This window comes from Lissotriton helveticus, chromosome 9 (assembly GCF_964261635.1).
Source record: "Lissotriton helveticus chromosome 9, aLisHel1.1, whole genome shotgun sequence".
Classification (NCBI taxonomy): Eukaryota; Metazoa; Chordata; class Amphibia; order Caudata; family Salamandridae; genus Lissotriton; species Lissotriton helveticus.
Genome location: NC_136070.1, coordinates 791,645,409 through 791,660,992, shown reverse-complemented (window position 1 = coordinate 791,660,992; position 15,584 = coordinate 791,645,409). Strand labels below are relative to the sequence as shown.

The window sequence follows — 15,584 nt, the reverse complement described above, 5'->3', positions numbered from 1 at the left end:
TTCGGTGCACGAGCTGCTCAGGGCTGGGGCTTCTCAAACCCCAATGCACAGCTTCGAGGGTGCCTCGGGAGCTGCACGGTCAGCACTTCGCAGTCTTTTCAAGATGGCCGGCCCCACGCTTCACGTTGCCTCCACGGGTCTCAGATTCGCTGGGACTGTGGATCGGACTGTTAAAAGTCAGGGAAGCTGGGTCTTGTCGATCTCTGTCGCTCGAGCTCCGGCTGGAGCTGCAACAAAGCAAACCATTGGGGGCTGGATGGTGCCTGTTTGCACAGGTTGGTCACTCCTTGACCACAAGGGAGATTCTTCAGTCTTCCACGTCGAGTGGGATGTCGAAGGGTCCAGAGTTCTGTACCAAAGTTTCAGTTAGGATTATCTGCCTTCAATGGGCACAGCTCCTACCTTTATTCCAAATCAAGGGGCTGGATATCCTGCTAGGTCCCTCCTATGGGTGGGACCCAGGAAGGGGGTGGTTACACCCCTTTCCTTTTGTCCAGATTTGCGCCAGAGCTGTGGCTGGAGTGCCCCAGAACCGGTTTGACTGGATTTTGCATGGGACACCTTGTGTGCCCCAGGCAGTGTCGAGTTTCATTCAGCCCTCCCTGCCACAATCCACTATCTCCTGTCTGGGGTGGTGTAACACCTCCCTGTGACAGGAAGCCTTTTGTCCAAGCCTCCCCTGCCAGGTTTCGGTCATCAGCAGGAGGCCAGACTTGTGTCTGTGGCAGCAGCATCAATTTTGTGATGCTGAGGCTCTGGTTAGTTTTAACCGCATTTAAGTAAAGTTACATATCTTCTTCCTCTAGAAGGGTGGAATGCTACCCCCGTCGCCAGAACTGGCGAGGGGGTAGTATTCCAAAGTGTATGACACCTTACACGACATGTTTTGATAAAGCCAAACCAACGTTAGCAATAACCGCAAGGATTATAATGCACTTAAGAGTATATGGTATGGCAATACCCTGGAACAGCTATAAGGGAATGGCTCCGAAAGCTGCAGACAGGCTCAGCTCATGCTAGAGCACCATCTCACATAAAACCAAGCACTCTGCCTCCAGGATTGTTAAGGCCTGCCATAGGAGTGACTTATAGGTACGTATGTGTCCAGATATAGGTTTAGATATAGGTATACTATATCTAAGCAAGGGGTGATTACACGACCTTGCCCCAGCTGAGTGATCAGCCAGTTGTGTCAGTTTGGATGGCCAGCCAGGGGTGGCAAAAGATATGCTGCAGCCCCTGGTAGGCCGTGGATGCACCTTTGCCCTGGGTACCTATAGTACACTGTATAGGGGCTCATAAGGTGACCCAATCCAATTAGTTATGCACCTAGGGTACATGGAGTCCATTTTAAAGAGAGAGCAGATAGCCTGGGGCCCTGATTAGCAGGATCCCAGGCCAACTAAGTCGGTAACCATAGTCAGGTATCCACCTTCCTACATACTGCATGAGACCCACCCTGTTATAGCTGGACCACTGGTACCAAACTCCCTTCACAGATGCGCATTTCAGTGCTCACTCCTTACACTACTTTAAAAACTAATAAACATATCTACAAAGCCCCACTTTGCTCTTTTTAAAATCAGCCTCTCTCTGATTGGGTGATCTCTGCACCTGTTTGCCCAATCAGCCTTCGCAAAAACCATCCCCTTGACCTTCGCACTGCTTCCATGTCCTTTCCTTGTAAGATCGGCCTTGCACCAGTTCGCCACTAATACCCTTTCATTTGTTGCGGCCTTCACATGAGCTCTCATTCACCAACACTCTGCCTTGCCTCCTGCAGAGCATGACCTATTGCAAGTACCAAACTAGTCCTTAGAATGACAATCCAAACGTGTCTTAAGTATGAAAGATAATACCGTACAACCGTTAAATAATCTATTCCCGGCGCAGTAATTTGTTCAGCAGAAGTCCATGCATATCATTTGGTTTACAAAAAATTCTCCCCCAAGCTCCTTCCTTCCCTGAACCTGAATAGCGTTCGCTTTCTGCAGCAGGCATTAACTCACTGCAGCCTGACAAAGCCCTTCCTGATGTCTGCAGTTCCTGTGCCAGAAACCCCAGCTCCCGCTCCACAGGAAAATTATCATCTCTCTGAAATAACAAAGGCCGTGTGTACCGAGGGCTACACCGCGTGCACACGATCCACAACATTAGAAACATTTCCCTGGTGGCAAAGAGCGAAGAAGCAGCTCGTGCCACATATGTGCGCTTGCGAGAAGCGACACTGCGCGGCCCCACGGCACCAATTCTTTGCAGGTCACGGAGCAATCTGGTGTGCACGAAAGTAAAAGAAGAAAACAAATGGCGGCGAACTGCACCATAAAAAATGTGTATTAATATTCGTGGGACATGCTATGCCCTGTTGGCTTCCGAGGAGCCTGTACCTATTCAGAGACTCATTTGACATTTTGAGACCCTGATATCCTGATTCGAGACTTACAAATCATTTTTACAGCACCAATATATCCTCACATGCCATGGATTTGAATTGCTTTGAATTGTATTTCTTTTCCACCAAAATATAACAAACACGAGCGCCTCCTGCGGCGGGGGGGGGGGAAGAGGAAGGGGGCAGGCGCGATTCACTTGCAGGAGCGATAATTGCTGCCAGATGGCGGCGCGTGCTCCCGCAAGTGAATAAACTGACGTGCATGCATTGCCATTGAAGGCAATGGAACGCGTGCACGTGCTTGGCTGAAAAGCCAAAGCGATCAGAAAAGGTCTTTTTGCCTTTGCAGTGTATGTGCGCTGCGAAGGCCAGACCTAAAAAAGGACAAGCAAACGGACCAATACGAAGGGAAGACGAAGGGAAGGCAGGCCCCTTTTAAGATATATTTAATACAATAGATTCCACAAGTATTGCGCAGGCAAAACCTAAAAGGGCCAGCTCTGAGTGGAAAAATGCAATGTATCCATGATGCGTTATGGGTCGTTTCCTGTTGCAGCACTAAGCCTACCCACACAAGTGAGGTACCATTTTAATCGGGAGATTTAGGGAAATGGTGGATGGTAGGAAATGTGATGCTCTCTGCAGATTCCAGAATTTTTCATAACAGTAAGGTGAGGAAAATGTATTTTTTTTAACAAGTTTGAGGTTTGCAAGGGATACAGAGTAAAAAGACCTGGTTCAGAGTTACGCAACTCACCCCACACTGGATTTCCCTATGTGTACGGGTTTGCTAGGTTGCCCTAGGTGCCAGCTGAGTTAGAGACGAAAACCTACAGCTACACACATTGGAAAAAGAGGTTCTTGAGTGGAAAAATGTGACGAAGCCATGTTGTGTTTTGACCCGTCCCCTGTCGTGGGCACAAGGCCTACCCACACAAGTGAGCTACCATGAAAAACCATTGTACCATTCAGTCAGTTGTTGGCTCTAGACACCTTGGAGAATGTACAAAACCTATATATCCCCACAACCAGAAGGGTCTAGCAGATATAATGGTATATTGCTTTTGTAAATCGGCCATCATGGCAACATTTTATATGGAACAAATTCAATTCATCAAAGAGACCGTAAAATCACACAAAATAATCAGTGAGTATACAGGGATTAGATTAAACTGATGCTCTATTAGCCCGCTATGAAAATAGGCCTAATTCTGTTTGCCCCCTGAGAGCTTCCAATGTCGAAAGAGTCATGTGGGATTTCAGAAATATAGAAACGGACTACAACTTACACTAGGTACCACAAATCAGTGCAAAACAGATGTACACAGCTGCAGATTAATTCATGTTCAAGTCACATTCTTACATATCACCACCGCATCACAGAAAACTAGCAGCAAGAACCCGCTACCTTTCACCACCTACCTACAGGCCCACCTTGCCAAACAGTACTGGCAATAATGTTACACAACAAACTGTTGATTTCTTTCTCATTTTGGTCCCCTACTGTTCACTACACTTGTACATATTAAGATGTTCTTTCTCCCTCATTTCAACGTGACCGTTACATTTGAATGTTTCATTATAAAGTTCCTCAGTATTGCTGAGGTCTAGGCACGCTGTATAAATGTCAAAAATAAACAGTGTGTGGAAAGCATAGAAACCAAATCAACCTGAAATTTCAACATTCTTCATTCTAAATTCAGATTGCTCTCAAACCAAGAACCACCAAGTGAAAATGCAAAGAAAGTAATCTGGAAAACTCACCGTGGTCTACAGAACAGCTTCCTAGTTTCATGTCACAGTTGGTAGACACATCAGGCAAGCCATGGACAAATGCTGCCTTGAGTCCGTTAGGTAGAGATGCATCAGAGACTGGACTCTCACAATGTGTGGAGCAAATCTGAACTGGATCATGTCCCTGGTTAGTGCTTGGCAGCCTTGTGCCATCAGGGTTCAAGACTGGCCTGGGACTGAAAAAGCTCCCATTTGCCTGAGCATCCAGTGTCAGAGTTTTGGGGGGCAAGAGCTGGGGAAGGCAGTGTGTGTGACCTGAGGGGTTCATGTTAGAGTCAGAGGTCTCTATCAAACCATGGGTCTTTTCAGCAGATTTTTCAGGAGGGCTCTCCACTCTTGTCACAACAAAGATTTTATGCCCCCGCCCTGGACTAGAAACAGAAATTCTTCTTTCATTACTTTCCGAATCAACACGCTCTGGCGACCTGGGTGGGTCCCCTTCACTTTTGCCCTGGAAATCAGACTGGCTATCTTTCTGGCTGCTTGGTGGAGCAGAACTTCCACATGTGTTGCAAGTATCATTCTCAATCAATGTGGAGCCTAACGGGTGAACAACAGTTTTCACAGTGCCAGCATTTTGATCATGACTTTGACCAGTGACCTTGACTGTAGCTTCCTCCTCATCCTCTGTATCGGAATCGGACTCCCAATCTGCAGCCTCCTCTGTCTCCTTTACTTCATCTACGACACTGTTCACAGCATCCTCATGGTTCGATACTAAAACTTCGACTACTTCCTCTGCCTGCTCTGTAGACTCTGTTATGCTTATTTCATTAATATCCTCCACAATCATTTCTTCAGCTGCTGGCTCAGTGATGGTAATCTCAGGCATGGAGGCAGAGAGCTGCATTTTATGCTCATTTTCCTCTTTCTCTTTTGCCAAAATGAAGTTGCGTTTGCATCCATTCTGGATTTCAGCAAGCAGGGCTTTCTGTGTGTCAATAAAACTCTTCACCTGGGAAATAGAAAAATAGCAATTGAAGTACAACACAATTCAAACAAAACTATTTCTTATATTGAACATCCAGGGTTACCAGCACTTTATGGAGCCTGAACAACTTTGCAGAGTAAGTACTTATATCAAACCCACTAATACCCTGAATGGAATGCTGCAAACTGGTTTAGGAACATTGCGAGAGATTTATTAACATACTAACATCAATTGAACGTGCCTATAATCCCTCAATTTGTACCAACATTGTGTAAGAATGAGCATACACGATATATCATTTTCGGTAAAGATTATTTTTCTTTATGCGCATCCTCGTGACAATGCTTTGAAGATTCTGAGGGGGATATATGTCACTTTCATGTGGCTCGCTGACTCAGTGAGAGTCCTTATTTGAAGACCTCCTTCAGGAAATGAAGGTTTCTACCAACAACATGGACTGCAAAACCTAGCTGATGGAGGTTGATCATACAGAGAAATAAGATCCAGAGTTGAACCAGAAGCTGTCAACTGCCGAAAGGCATGGGATAGACAGTGCACAAATATGAGTGATTTAAGAACTAGAATCTTTGTGATTTAGCTAGAGCAAAAGGTTTTGCATTTGAATATCACAAGGGTGACAAACATGAATTTTAGGGGTGCAGTCCCTTTTTGAGCATGTTTAGGGTCATTAGTCTTCCTTTAGATGGTGTCTTAGGGGCTCTCTTCCCAGTCTCTGGAAATATGCAGGGTATTTCGAATTCCAAACAAGGTACCAGGAGCTAGAGAGCTACAATCCCTGGTGCTGGGTTTATGACTGCTAACCTGAAGAACAATTTACAAAAAAAGGTGTTGACAAACCATTGCTGCAAAAAGATTTTGCATTCAGAGGATGCAAATTTCATATTTTCCAGTCTGAATTGACAATGCAACTTTTTCCAGACCTTGAGATCACCAGAAAAAGAGATTTAAGAATCAGAACTGAGAGAAGGGCATAGACTCGATCTTGACTTCTGAAAAAGCATTTGATAACACAATGGCTGTGTAATACAACTTATTAAAATGTTCCATTGCAGTGTCCACAAACGGAAAAGAAGCTCTAGTGTTATAAACTGATTTGAAAAAAAATAAAGAAAATGTGTCTGGTGTTTTAGTAAGAGTGTTTCATGTAATTTCAGCAGCTTGGTGCTGATTAATGTTACTGGCTGGAAACACTCTTTCCAGACAGTACTTAAACTGCAAACATTGTGAATCTCCCAGGCACCAGATTGGATAGGAAACTCTTGCAATAGCTGGGTCTGAGGAATAGACTTACACAAGGAAAACCTGTGAAATGGGCAGGTAAAAGGAACCTCCCTATAATCTTGAAAATTGATGCAGCAGTGTCTGGTGAAAGATTGGACAGATGCTGAAGTTAGAACTATAGTGCGGCTTTCACCCCAGTGGAATTGAGCTATTTGGACCTCGCTATTGGACAAGGCATAACAGTTGGATTCAGGGGACAATTCTATATGATAAGTTCTGCCCTTCCTTCGCTCAAACTCAAACAGTTGTCCAACAACACACCACTTTGTCCTATCAATAAAGACTTAAAGGGCGCACAGTGGTTCTAACCAGAGAAGCCTCCCCTACTCTTTAGATGGTTGAAAGGGATAAAAGAAAGTAGAACAATGGGCTACGCTCAGTAGAATGTGAACACTACTTTTGGAAGCAAGGATGCATGGGTCCTAAGTTAGAGCCTGACAGGGAAAAAAGTGTAAATGAAGCTGAACTGACAATGCCTACATCTCCCTGACACAGCATGCAGAAGAGATGTCAATGAGAAACACAGCTTTCAAGGTCAAGACCATCACAAAATAGCTGTGTAAAGGCTCAAATGGAGACTACATTAAGGTCCCATGGTGGCATACTAAAGAGAGCTGGTGAAAACATATGTGAAAACCCTTTTAAGAAACGTGTGATAACGGGGGACTTGAGTAATTAGGGATGATAAGGCAAATGTGGAAGGGTCGAAAAAGCCTATAAGAAATCATTAATAGTGCACACTGCAAAGCCTTGCCAAACAAAAGACAGAACAACTAAAAGAAGCTCACAGTAATGCCTGTAAGAAATAAAGTTGCTTCTCCTCACACCAGGTGACATATTTAGCACAACTTCTTGAACATATAGGCTTTAGAGTGGGTGGAGGACCAAGGCAAGCCAGATTGATGCCCACAGATTACGACAGAAGGTCGAAACATAACAGCTTGTACCACCCTATCTCAGCGCATGGAGGAGTAGATTATGGAAGGTCTGTGACCTGCAATTGGTCTGATCCAACTAAAGAATGAAGATACTTCCTGTGAGACTGAGGACTCACTTGAAACTAACTGTCCTAAAGAGTTAGGTGCAACATTAAATCCTTGTGGCTCAAGGTCAGCGGAACTACTGTCAGGGTCATCATCTTGAACATTTCGTTGTCGAGGAAGAAGTTCAGAAACCAGATGTCCAGAACTAGTCTCTAACCGCTGTCCTTCTTGGGGACCACAAAGTACTTCAAGTAACAACCCAATCCCTGGTCTGTTTTGGGCACAATCGGACTGCTCACTTCGCAAGCAACACTACCACCTACTTGGACAGAATACTGGTGTGATCTGCAGACGGTGGAGTGTAAACTGGGGAAGCTTGGGTGTGGGTGTCCACAAAAGGAAGGGCATAACCAACTTCAACAATTTGGGGGTCTTACTCTACATGGTCATTCCTCGGTTACTGTATAACATGACAGGGAGAATTTAGCAAAAGATGGGTCCAAATCTGGGGCTGGTGTCCATACCTGATCCAGTACCACTGAAGCCATGAGTGATGGAGGAGTAACTGGCAGGGTCTATAACAAATAAGTAGAGTCACTGCCCTGTGCCAGAGTGGGCCGAAATTTGGGCAGGGTGAGGCCGGGTTGGGCAGGGCCAGTCATTGAAAATTTGACTGGTATGGTATTGTGGGAACTCAATTTGCAATTTAGCTCTGGGTCCCAGGAGAAAGTCAAAGCTAAAGTTGGGAGTCATATTTGCTGCCAAGAGGATCCTCAATCTACATCTGTTTCTGGCACGCAAAACATGGTTTCAAACCTTCCAGGATAAGATTATTATTTTTTTACTTTTTTTATTGCCATTTTGTAGAGATCATTACAAGCAACTAACTACAGGCATACCTTTGTACAGAGGCGTCTAATATAATGACATGAATCCGGCATCTGTTTTTCCTTAGGTACACGTAAGTAATTGTTATATATATCTCCTCATTGTATGTCAATAATTGATCTAATAAAACCATACTGTACCTTGTGTACAATTAAACATGCTGTTACTCGTTATGTATTTTGTTCACATTTTCCACATTGGGGGCCAACGACCACATATTAGAGAAGGACGATACAATCCAAAATTAACAAATTCACTTTTTAAGAAAACTTCAAACTATAAACTTGAACCATGTTAGAAGAGTGTTGACGTTTAAGATCTAACTATACATATCAGGCGGGGGGATCAGGCCCGCAAGTTTGCAGAGGGAAGGGAGACCAAGGGGAGCAGTAAGCCCCCTCAAGCATCTAACAATCGCACATTCCCACCCCACCACATTGTGTAAACCCGGGAACATAAACATGGCCCATAACCACCCCTGCAAGGGCGGGGCAGACCCACTGCGTTTCATTATCAACACTTGAGTCTTCACCCTCCCCTCCTCCTCCCTAGTTTGCGTTGGATGTTCCCACAATACCATCGCCCCCTTCTATGGGGCGCTTCCGCATCCCTCTCGCCAAAATAAGTTGGTTAACCAAAATATTTTTGTAAAAGAACTGGCATTGGTAAGAGCAAAGCTCAAGACCCATGTCGGAGGGTGCAGAAAAAGAGGAATAGATGTCATAACACAGGGGTGGCGCCTATACGCAGCTGCAGCATCATATACAGAGGATGGAATGGAATTGTGACGGAGGCCTAGGGTGCTAATGGCTGAAGTTCAACAGTTATTGCCAAAGCTTCTGGAAATTCAAAAGATGAGGCCGCTGTACGCAGCAGTAACCCCCAAAATGCCCATCACTTCATTCTGCTTCACGAACAGACAAGACGCAAGGTAAATCCTACTACACAAACTAAACAACAAGCTGATCATCCAATAATCCATATGTCTCTCCCTCAAAGAGAATCTCAAACTTGCAAGGATTGCATCAGCAGCGGGATCCTACACATTCTTGGTCTCCCTGAAGGAGCTGTGGATGGTACCAAATCCAGCGTTGAATTTTTAGAATCCTGGACTTCACACACTATAGGTATCATGTTCAACGGAGATCTGAACAGAAAGGCCACACAAAGTTCCACTGATAAAAGCTAAATCAACAAAGTTTTCTAGAGTTAGGACATTCGAATCCCTGCATTATCGACATCTGGAACCAATCTATGTGTACATGAGGAAGGTAGAACTCTGTTTGGAAAGACTAATCTGAAGAAATAATAAGGAGAGGTAGAGGCTAAACCTTCTCCGCTCCTTTCTGCAACTCTCAAGATTTAAAGTTACACGAAAGGGAAAGCATTTATCTTGATGGATGCAGCTGATTTGGAAACATTCAATTCTAATCTTTCTCAAGAGTGAAACAGACATGTGCGACAAGGTAGTAATATATGCACAAAAATCGTATAAAATCTGGTTGTTACCAAGCTGAAAATCCTTGGCAACCTAGGCTTCCACATAATGATACAATTGATTTGTTTGACATGACTGATCTGTGTGATATTTTTTATGTACTGAAATATTTCACTATTAGATTCTACTTATGTTTTACATATGCTGTGATGCTCTCTCAGACTTACACATATATTCTTCTATACATTAATGCACATGATTGCAGTTAAAATACGAGTTGCTTCCACATATTAATGTTTTTAAATCTAGGCAAGCATGTAGGGCATATCAGACTAAGACTATACACATCTTGAGACAAAAATGCTGTTTCAGTCTATGAAGTATTGGTCCAAGTTAACTTGTATAAGTTGCTATACACCCTGGGTTATGACCGAAGTCTCCATTAAGTTACAGCTATACTGTTTAATTGCTAACCTTTGGTGTTGTGTTCCGCTTTATTATAAGTACCACTTCGGCTCTCTTATACAATTTAATTTTTTGTGTGTGTGGGGGGGGGGGGGGTAGGAGGGAGGGTGAGGAGGCAAAATGTTTTTGGCATCCAAAGCTCCCTAATTTGCTGGTTATTGGTAGAAATGTGTTCAGCAATATAACAACATACCAGACAAAGCAACAGTTCTTGTATCAGCCCCCACCAGTAACCCATTGCTCATACATGCAAGTATTTTAACTTTCACCTTGACCAGCAGACCATCCTGCAATGCCTTAAGTTCAGGTCGCCTCCAAACCAGTGCAGGCGCAGTGGCAACCCAGCCTGTGTACAAGCTGGAGCCTGCTGAGGATAGCAGGCAAACGTGTCCCGGTCAAGGAATCATTTAGGTGGAGCCCTAAGTTACTCAAGGACGCGACTCCAACGCTCCTCTGCAATGCTCCTTGCAGTGGTTCAAGTTGCGTAACTGCAGCCATATCACAAGTCCGGGGGGGGGGGGGGGGCGGACACACTAATTAGGCATGTTTGTAGAGAGTACCAAATGTCCTTTGCCCTATTGCTCAGGGGTACAGAAGCATAATATAGTTCTAATTGGTCATTGCAATATATATGATCTGATAAGGAGGACTTAGTGCTGAATATGCCATTCCTCCCCCACACACAGCCCACCTGCCTTTTAGTCAATAGCAGCGCTATAGAGATGACTTCTAATTTAATTACAAGACCAGAGGCTACCATTATGCATATACTTTTATTTGCTGCCGAAACATGCAGCCCTTCAAAGAACATTAATACATCAAAAGAAGAAGGCAGCCTTGTGCATTGGATAGTTAAACTTGTTCACAAACATTCTATATGTTCTTTAAAGTGCTGCATGTTTGGCCAGCAAATAAAAGTATATGCATAATGGTAGCCTCTGTCTTTAATGAAATCAAGATTCTCTCTGCATAATATTTGGAGATTCGTCATTGTTGCACGTAGGTGTTTTGTATAGCCTAAAAGTGCCATCTTGGGATGTGGAGTAATTTATCTGTCTATCATTTCACACACATGCTCAAATATCTGTACGCAGTACGCTGCAATTTAGTGACAGTGCCAAGCTAGGTGAAGGAAATGTGCATTCAGTGTACGCAACATGCACAGCTGACAGATTTACAGCACCGTATTTGACTAGTTTGAAAGGGGTGATGTACTGTACATCAGTAGTAAAAAATTGAAATGGAAGTGTCTAAGACGACCATTTGGGGACAACATGCCAGTTTGTTTACCGCCAGATGGCCGTTCGTGCTCAAAAACTGTGCCCAAGAGCAGTTTCCCATTTAGTTTTAGAGGCTGCTCAAAAGTTAGTTAGAAGGAAAATATGTAATGTCAATGCAGACAATCTTGTTTTTGGGTCTCGCTGGCAATGCATCCGCAAGGATGCATTTGTCCAGCTGGAGACCAATAGCGATCACTCTGGAGGGAAGGAGGACAAGAGGGTGCACAAGCTTTTCTTTCTGGATTCGTGTGCGCGAACGCGCACGTTCCGTCCTGCGCCGCCCTCCCATACTCCCAGCCTAACGCGCGCGCATGCACACAGACAGACAGACACACACACACACACACACGCACTTACACTTACACACAGGCACCCAGACAGGCAACCCCCTCCTCCTCCCCCACAGTCACACACGCATACACACAGACTCCAAGACACACGCACACTCACACACATACACAGCCCGCCGCCACGCGTGCGCCCACACATGCCCCTTCCCCCCCGCCCTCGCAGGCCAGCCACAAAGCGAAGCCCCACTCACCGGCAGCAGGACTCTTCCTCCATTCTTCGGCACCGGGGCGCAGGGTAGGCTCCTGCCTGCTCCGGTGCTGCAACCAATCGCGGCTCTTCCGGCTCTTCCGTGGGAGGCGGGGTAGGCTCCCGCCCTCCTACTTCCTGTTTCCGGTTGTCGCGCCGGCCTGCCTGACTTCCTGGTCGCAGGCCGGCAGAGTGACGGCGGTGATTTGCGGTATTTATTTATTTAGTTATTTATGCATTTTTATATAGCGCGGATTTTACCCGAAGGCGGTATTTATTTATGTATTTATGCATTTTTATATAGCGCAGACTTTACCCGAAGGCGGTATTTATTTATTCATGTATTTATGCATTTTTTTTCACTCTAGCACGAGCCGAGCTAGGAAAATATTGGCAAGTCAATCGTGCAACGAGCATCATTTAAACACAGAAAAAAACAGAAGTTTCACATTTCCAAAACATTTCCTTGTTGTAATTTGTTATAAACGGTAATTTGTTAACATGAATTTAGAAGCATTCATGCCACCCACTGCCATGCCCTGATGACGATGCCAGTAGAGAACGAAGTCAAAAAGGCAGGTGGCATCTATCTGCCTTCTATATCTAACCAACGTACAAGAGAGGATTTTATTGACCACTTATCCTAAACCAAGGTAGTTCAAGGTGCTGCCAAATGCACTGATGAAGGAAAAGGAAAGGAGGTTCAGTAAAATTAAATATTGCTTAGGGTCACACAGTTTGTTCAACTGAGCTGAGGAAGCCAAGATTAATCATAGGTTTCTTGGAGTCAGTGAGTCAGTCAAATATTCTTTATTCGGATTTTCATACCCATGAAAGAAAACATTGAACGTGTAAATGGATAATATATAAACATTCATTACAGCATTTCTATTAAGGTCAAAAGAGAAATATTCAGCAAAGCAGCCTAAAGTCATGAGTCTTGATGATATTAAATATGAGTACATTTCCAGTACATTAAGACTAAACAAACGACCAGCCCTAAAAAAATAAAATGCTAAATGTATACATTTTTGCTTACTACTTTACATCTATTGACTTTCCCCGGTGATGCATGTTGGTCCATCAAGAACTGCAAAGCACAGTCACGTGATTAAACATGGCATGAATTATTATTATAAGGATTCTGTAGTGTTCTTCATCAGTTTTTGCACACCTCCAAGCGTTTCAACGGAAGCAATGCTTGTACATGCAAATGTTCAGAACTGTTTGTGGACATCTTTAGATGCTGCAGAGAACAAGGAGTAGAGCAAGCATGCTAATAGCTGAAGTATTACCTAATGTTATGTGATGGCAATAGATCACACAGACTTCTTCTATTGGTGTTGAAAGAAGTTTATTCTTTGGGGCCAGGCACCACAATCCAGCTAATAAGTGCGCACTCACATGTGGAATGACACATTCAGCCATTCTAAAAGTGAACAACAGCATTACAATAACACCAGTCATGGTCAATGGTAGAGATAACATGCTCATGCCACACTTGAACAACTGGAGTCGTATTATACACAGAGCCCTGGTGGGGGCACAATATGTTTTCGCTCTCGCTTTGCGCAGCCCTGAGGCACTTTTGGTAATATAAAAGAGGCCGCAGATCCTTTAGCGGCCCATTCTGTAATACAGCTAGCACTGGCGCACAATTAGAAACAGTGCTATCATCAGAGGGCATTCCCTCTTTTGTTTAGGGCACGGCCTACATGTTGATAATGCCTGCTGTTCCTACCTGTAAAGTGCTTTGAAAATTTGATGGAAGGTACTTATTTGTTGAATTTTGATTTTCTTTTCTGAATTCAGTGGGTCCTTGGTATTTCAAGTGCACACTTATTCACTGCCCTGGATAAGGTCTCACAACTTTATCACTCCTTTGTGCTATCCTACTCTTACAACTTTTTAAAAGCCGTAGTTCTTTAGGTTTAGTTCAGTCAATGTCGAATCAGTGTCAAATTCATGTTGATGTGCTAACTTCACCACCACCTAGACAGTATATAGGACAAAACTAAGGAACAACTGTTACTACGTCATAATGCAAATGGGTTCCATCCTTTTAATCCACCCAGATTTTTTGCTTTCACCAGGTTTTAGGAAAGTTATTTACAAAAGTTTAAGCTATTGCCATTATAAATTACAATAACTTTCATTTAAGTATGAATTATTAAGCCATTGTTATTTGTAATATCAATACATCTAAGTCACGTAAATACAACACATATTGCATTACAAATGCTATAGGTGTCACAGTTGCGAAAGTTAAAACTATTGGCATTGTAAATGACAAAGCTATTAATTTAGCTATTTTCAAAACCAAAACATTAAAAAAAGATTTGTGATTTACAATACCAATAGCTCAAACTTTCCTAATGCGAGACCTATTGCATTGCAAATGCTTGTTCTTATTTCTCTTCTTTTATTTTGTCCTTGGTTCAGTTGTTAGCTTCCTTAGCCAAAACGTGTTTCGTCCTGATATGGGCACAATAACCCGCAACTTCTTCAGGGCTAAGAGAATTGTACAAAAAATAAAGAACATAGCGAGCGCTTAGAACTAAGATCACAATGAATCACCTCAGAGTGACTTTTGTGTCAAAACCACTCGAAATCTGATCCAATACATTGGCTGAAATCGGAACACCTTTACCTAGTCGTCTTTCTCTGCATAGTATTCACAGCAACACAAGATTCAAGTTGCCAAGCCGAGGGACGCTAGAACTTGGGTGAAAGTGTACTCGCATCAGAACTTCCCTACGAAATGCACGAACAGTTAAGATGCTTAGTGATTCTGGGTGTGTATCGATATATTTGCATTGACAATGCAGAGGCAGATAGTGACACAGCCCTTTTCTTTGCTTCTCCCCGATAAGACCGGTAACACACTTGGATCGTTCCCTGCACTCGGGACAAAGGGTATCGCCTCTATATTTACAGACGCCTCGATTCCGTTTATGGCATTCTTTTAATCTAATGGGACAACTGTTTCGGTAGGCAGCTAATAGCAGCGGATGGTGATTTTTGTTGATTTCTCATATAAAATGTGTTCGATTAGTTTTAGAGTGGCTTTGATGTGGTTATGTATCTTTACACAGGTACACATGTGGTTTATTTCCCATATTTGGGGTTTCGTCTCCCCTACATGTTATATGGAGCACTCAATTCCCAGGACCTTCATAAGGACACAATATAAGTAGATCTGGATTATCAATACCTTCAGGACGGAAATATAACTATCATGAAGGTAGGTGTTTTAAATTAAGAAATATAGCTATCCTCATTAGAAAGAAATTTGTCCCTAGGCGAGACATCCATACTAATTCATAGTTATCCTTCTGCTACCAGGTATTGCACCAAGAAGACATAGGTACTTTTCTTTCCCCCTTTTCATTATCAGGGGCTCAAGTTCTTATCTTACAGGCACAGTGTCGATTTAACTCTTTACACAAATATTGGGACTATATATTGGATATTTCTGCTTGCATTTTACTTAAATACGGTTTTAGAATGATAGTGCTCATGCACACCAAATGGTTGTTGTGATTTTTTTTTCTAATTTAAGATGAAGTTTAAG

At 43.4% G+C, this 15,584-nt stretch overlaps 1 protein-coding gene across 1 annotated transcript in view; it reads right to left on the bottom strand.

Annotated features, from left to right (window-relative positions):
* The window catches only part of PPP1R37 (protein phosphatase 1 regulatory subunit 37), a 982,164-nt gene that overhangs the window by 170,276 nt on the left and 796,304 nt on the right, over nucleotides 1–15,584 (bottom strand). The window contains exon 11 of the mRNA XM_078660917.1: nucleotides 4,157–5,141. Within this exon, the coding sequence (XP_078517043.1) occupies nucleotides 4,157–5,141 (985 nt within the window). The remainder of the gene's footprint in view (nucleotides 1–4,156; nucleotides 5,142–15,584) is intronic.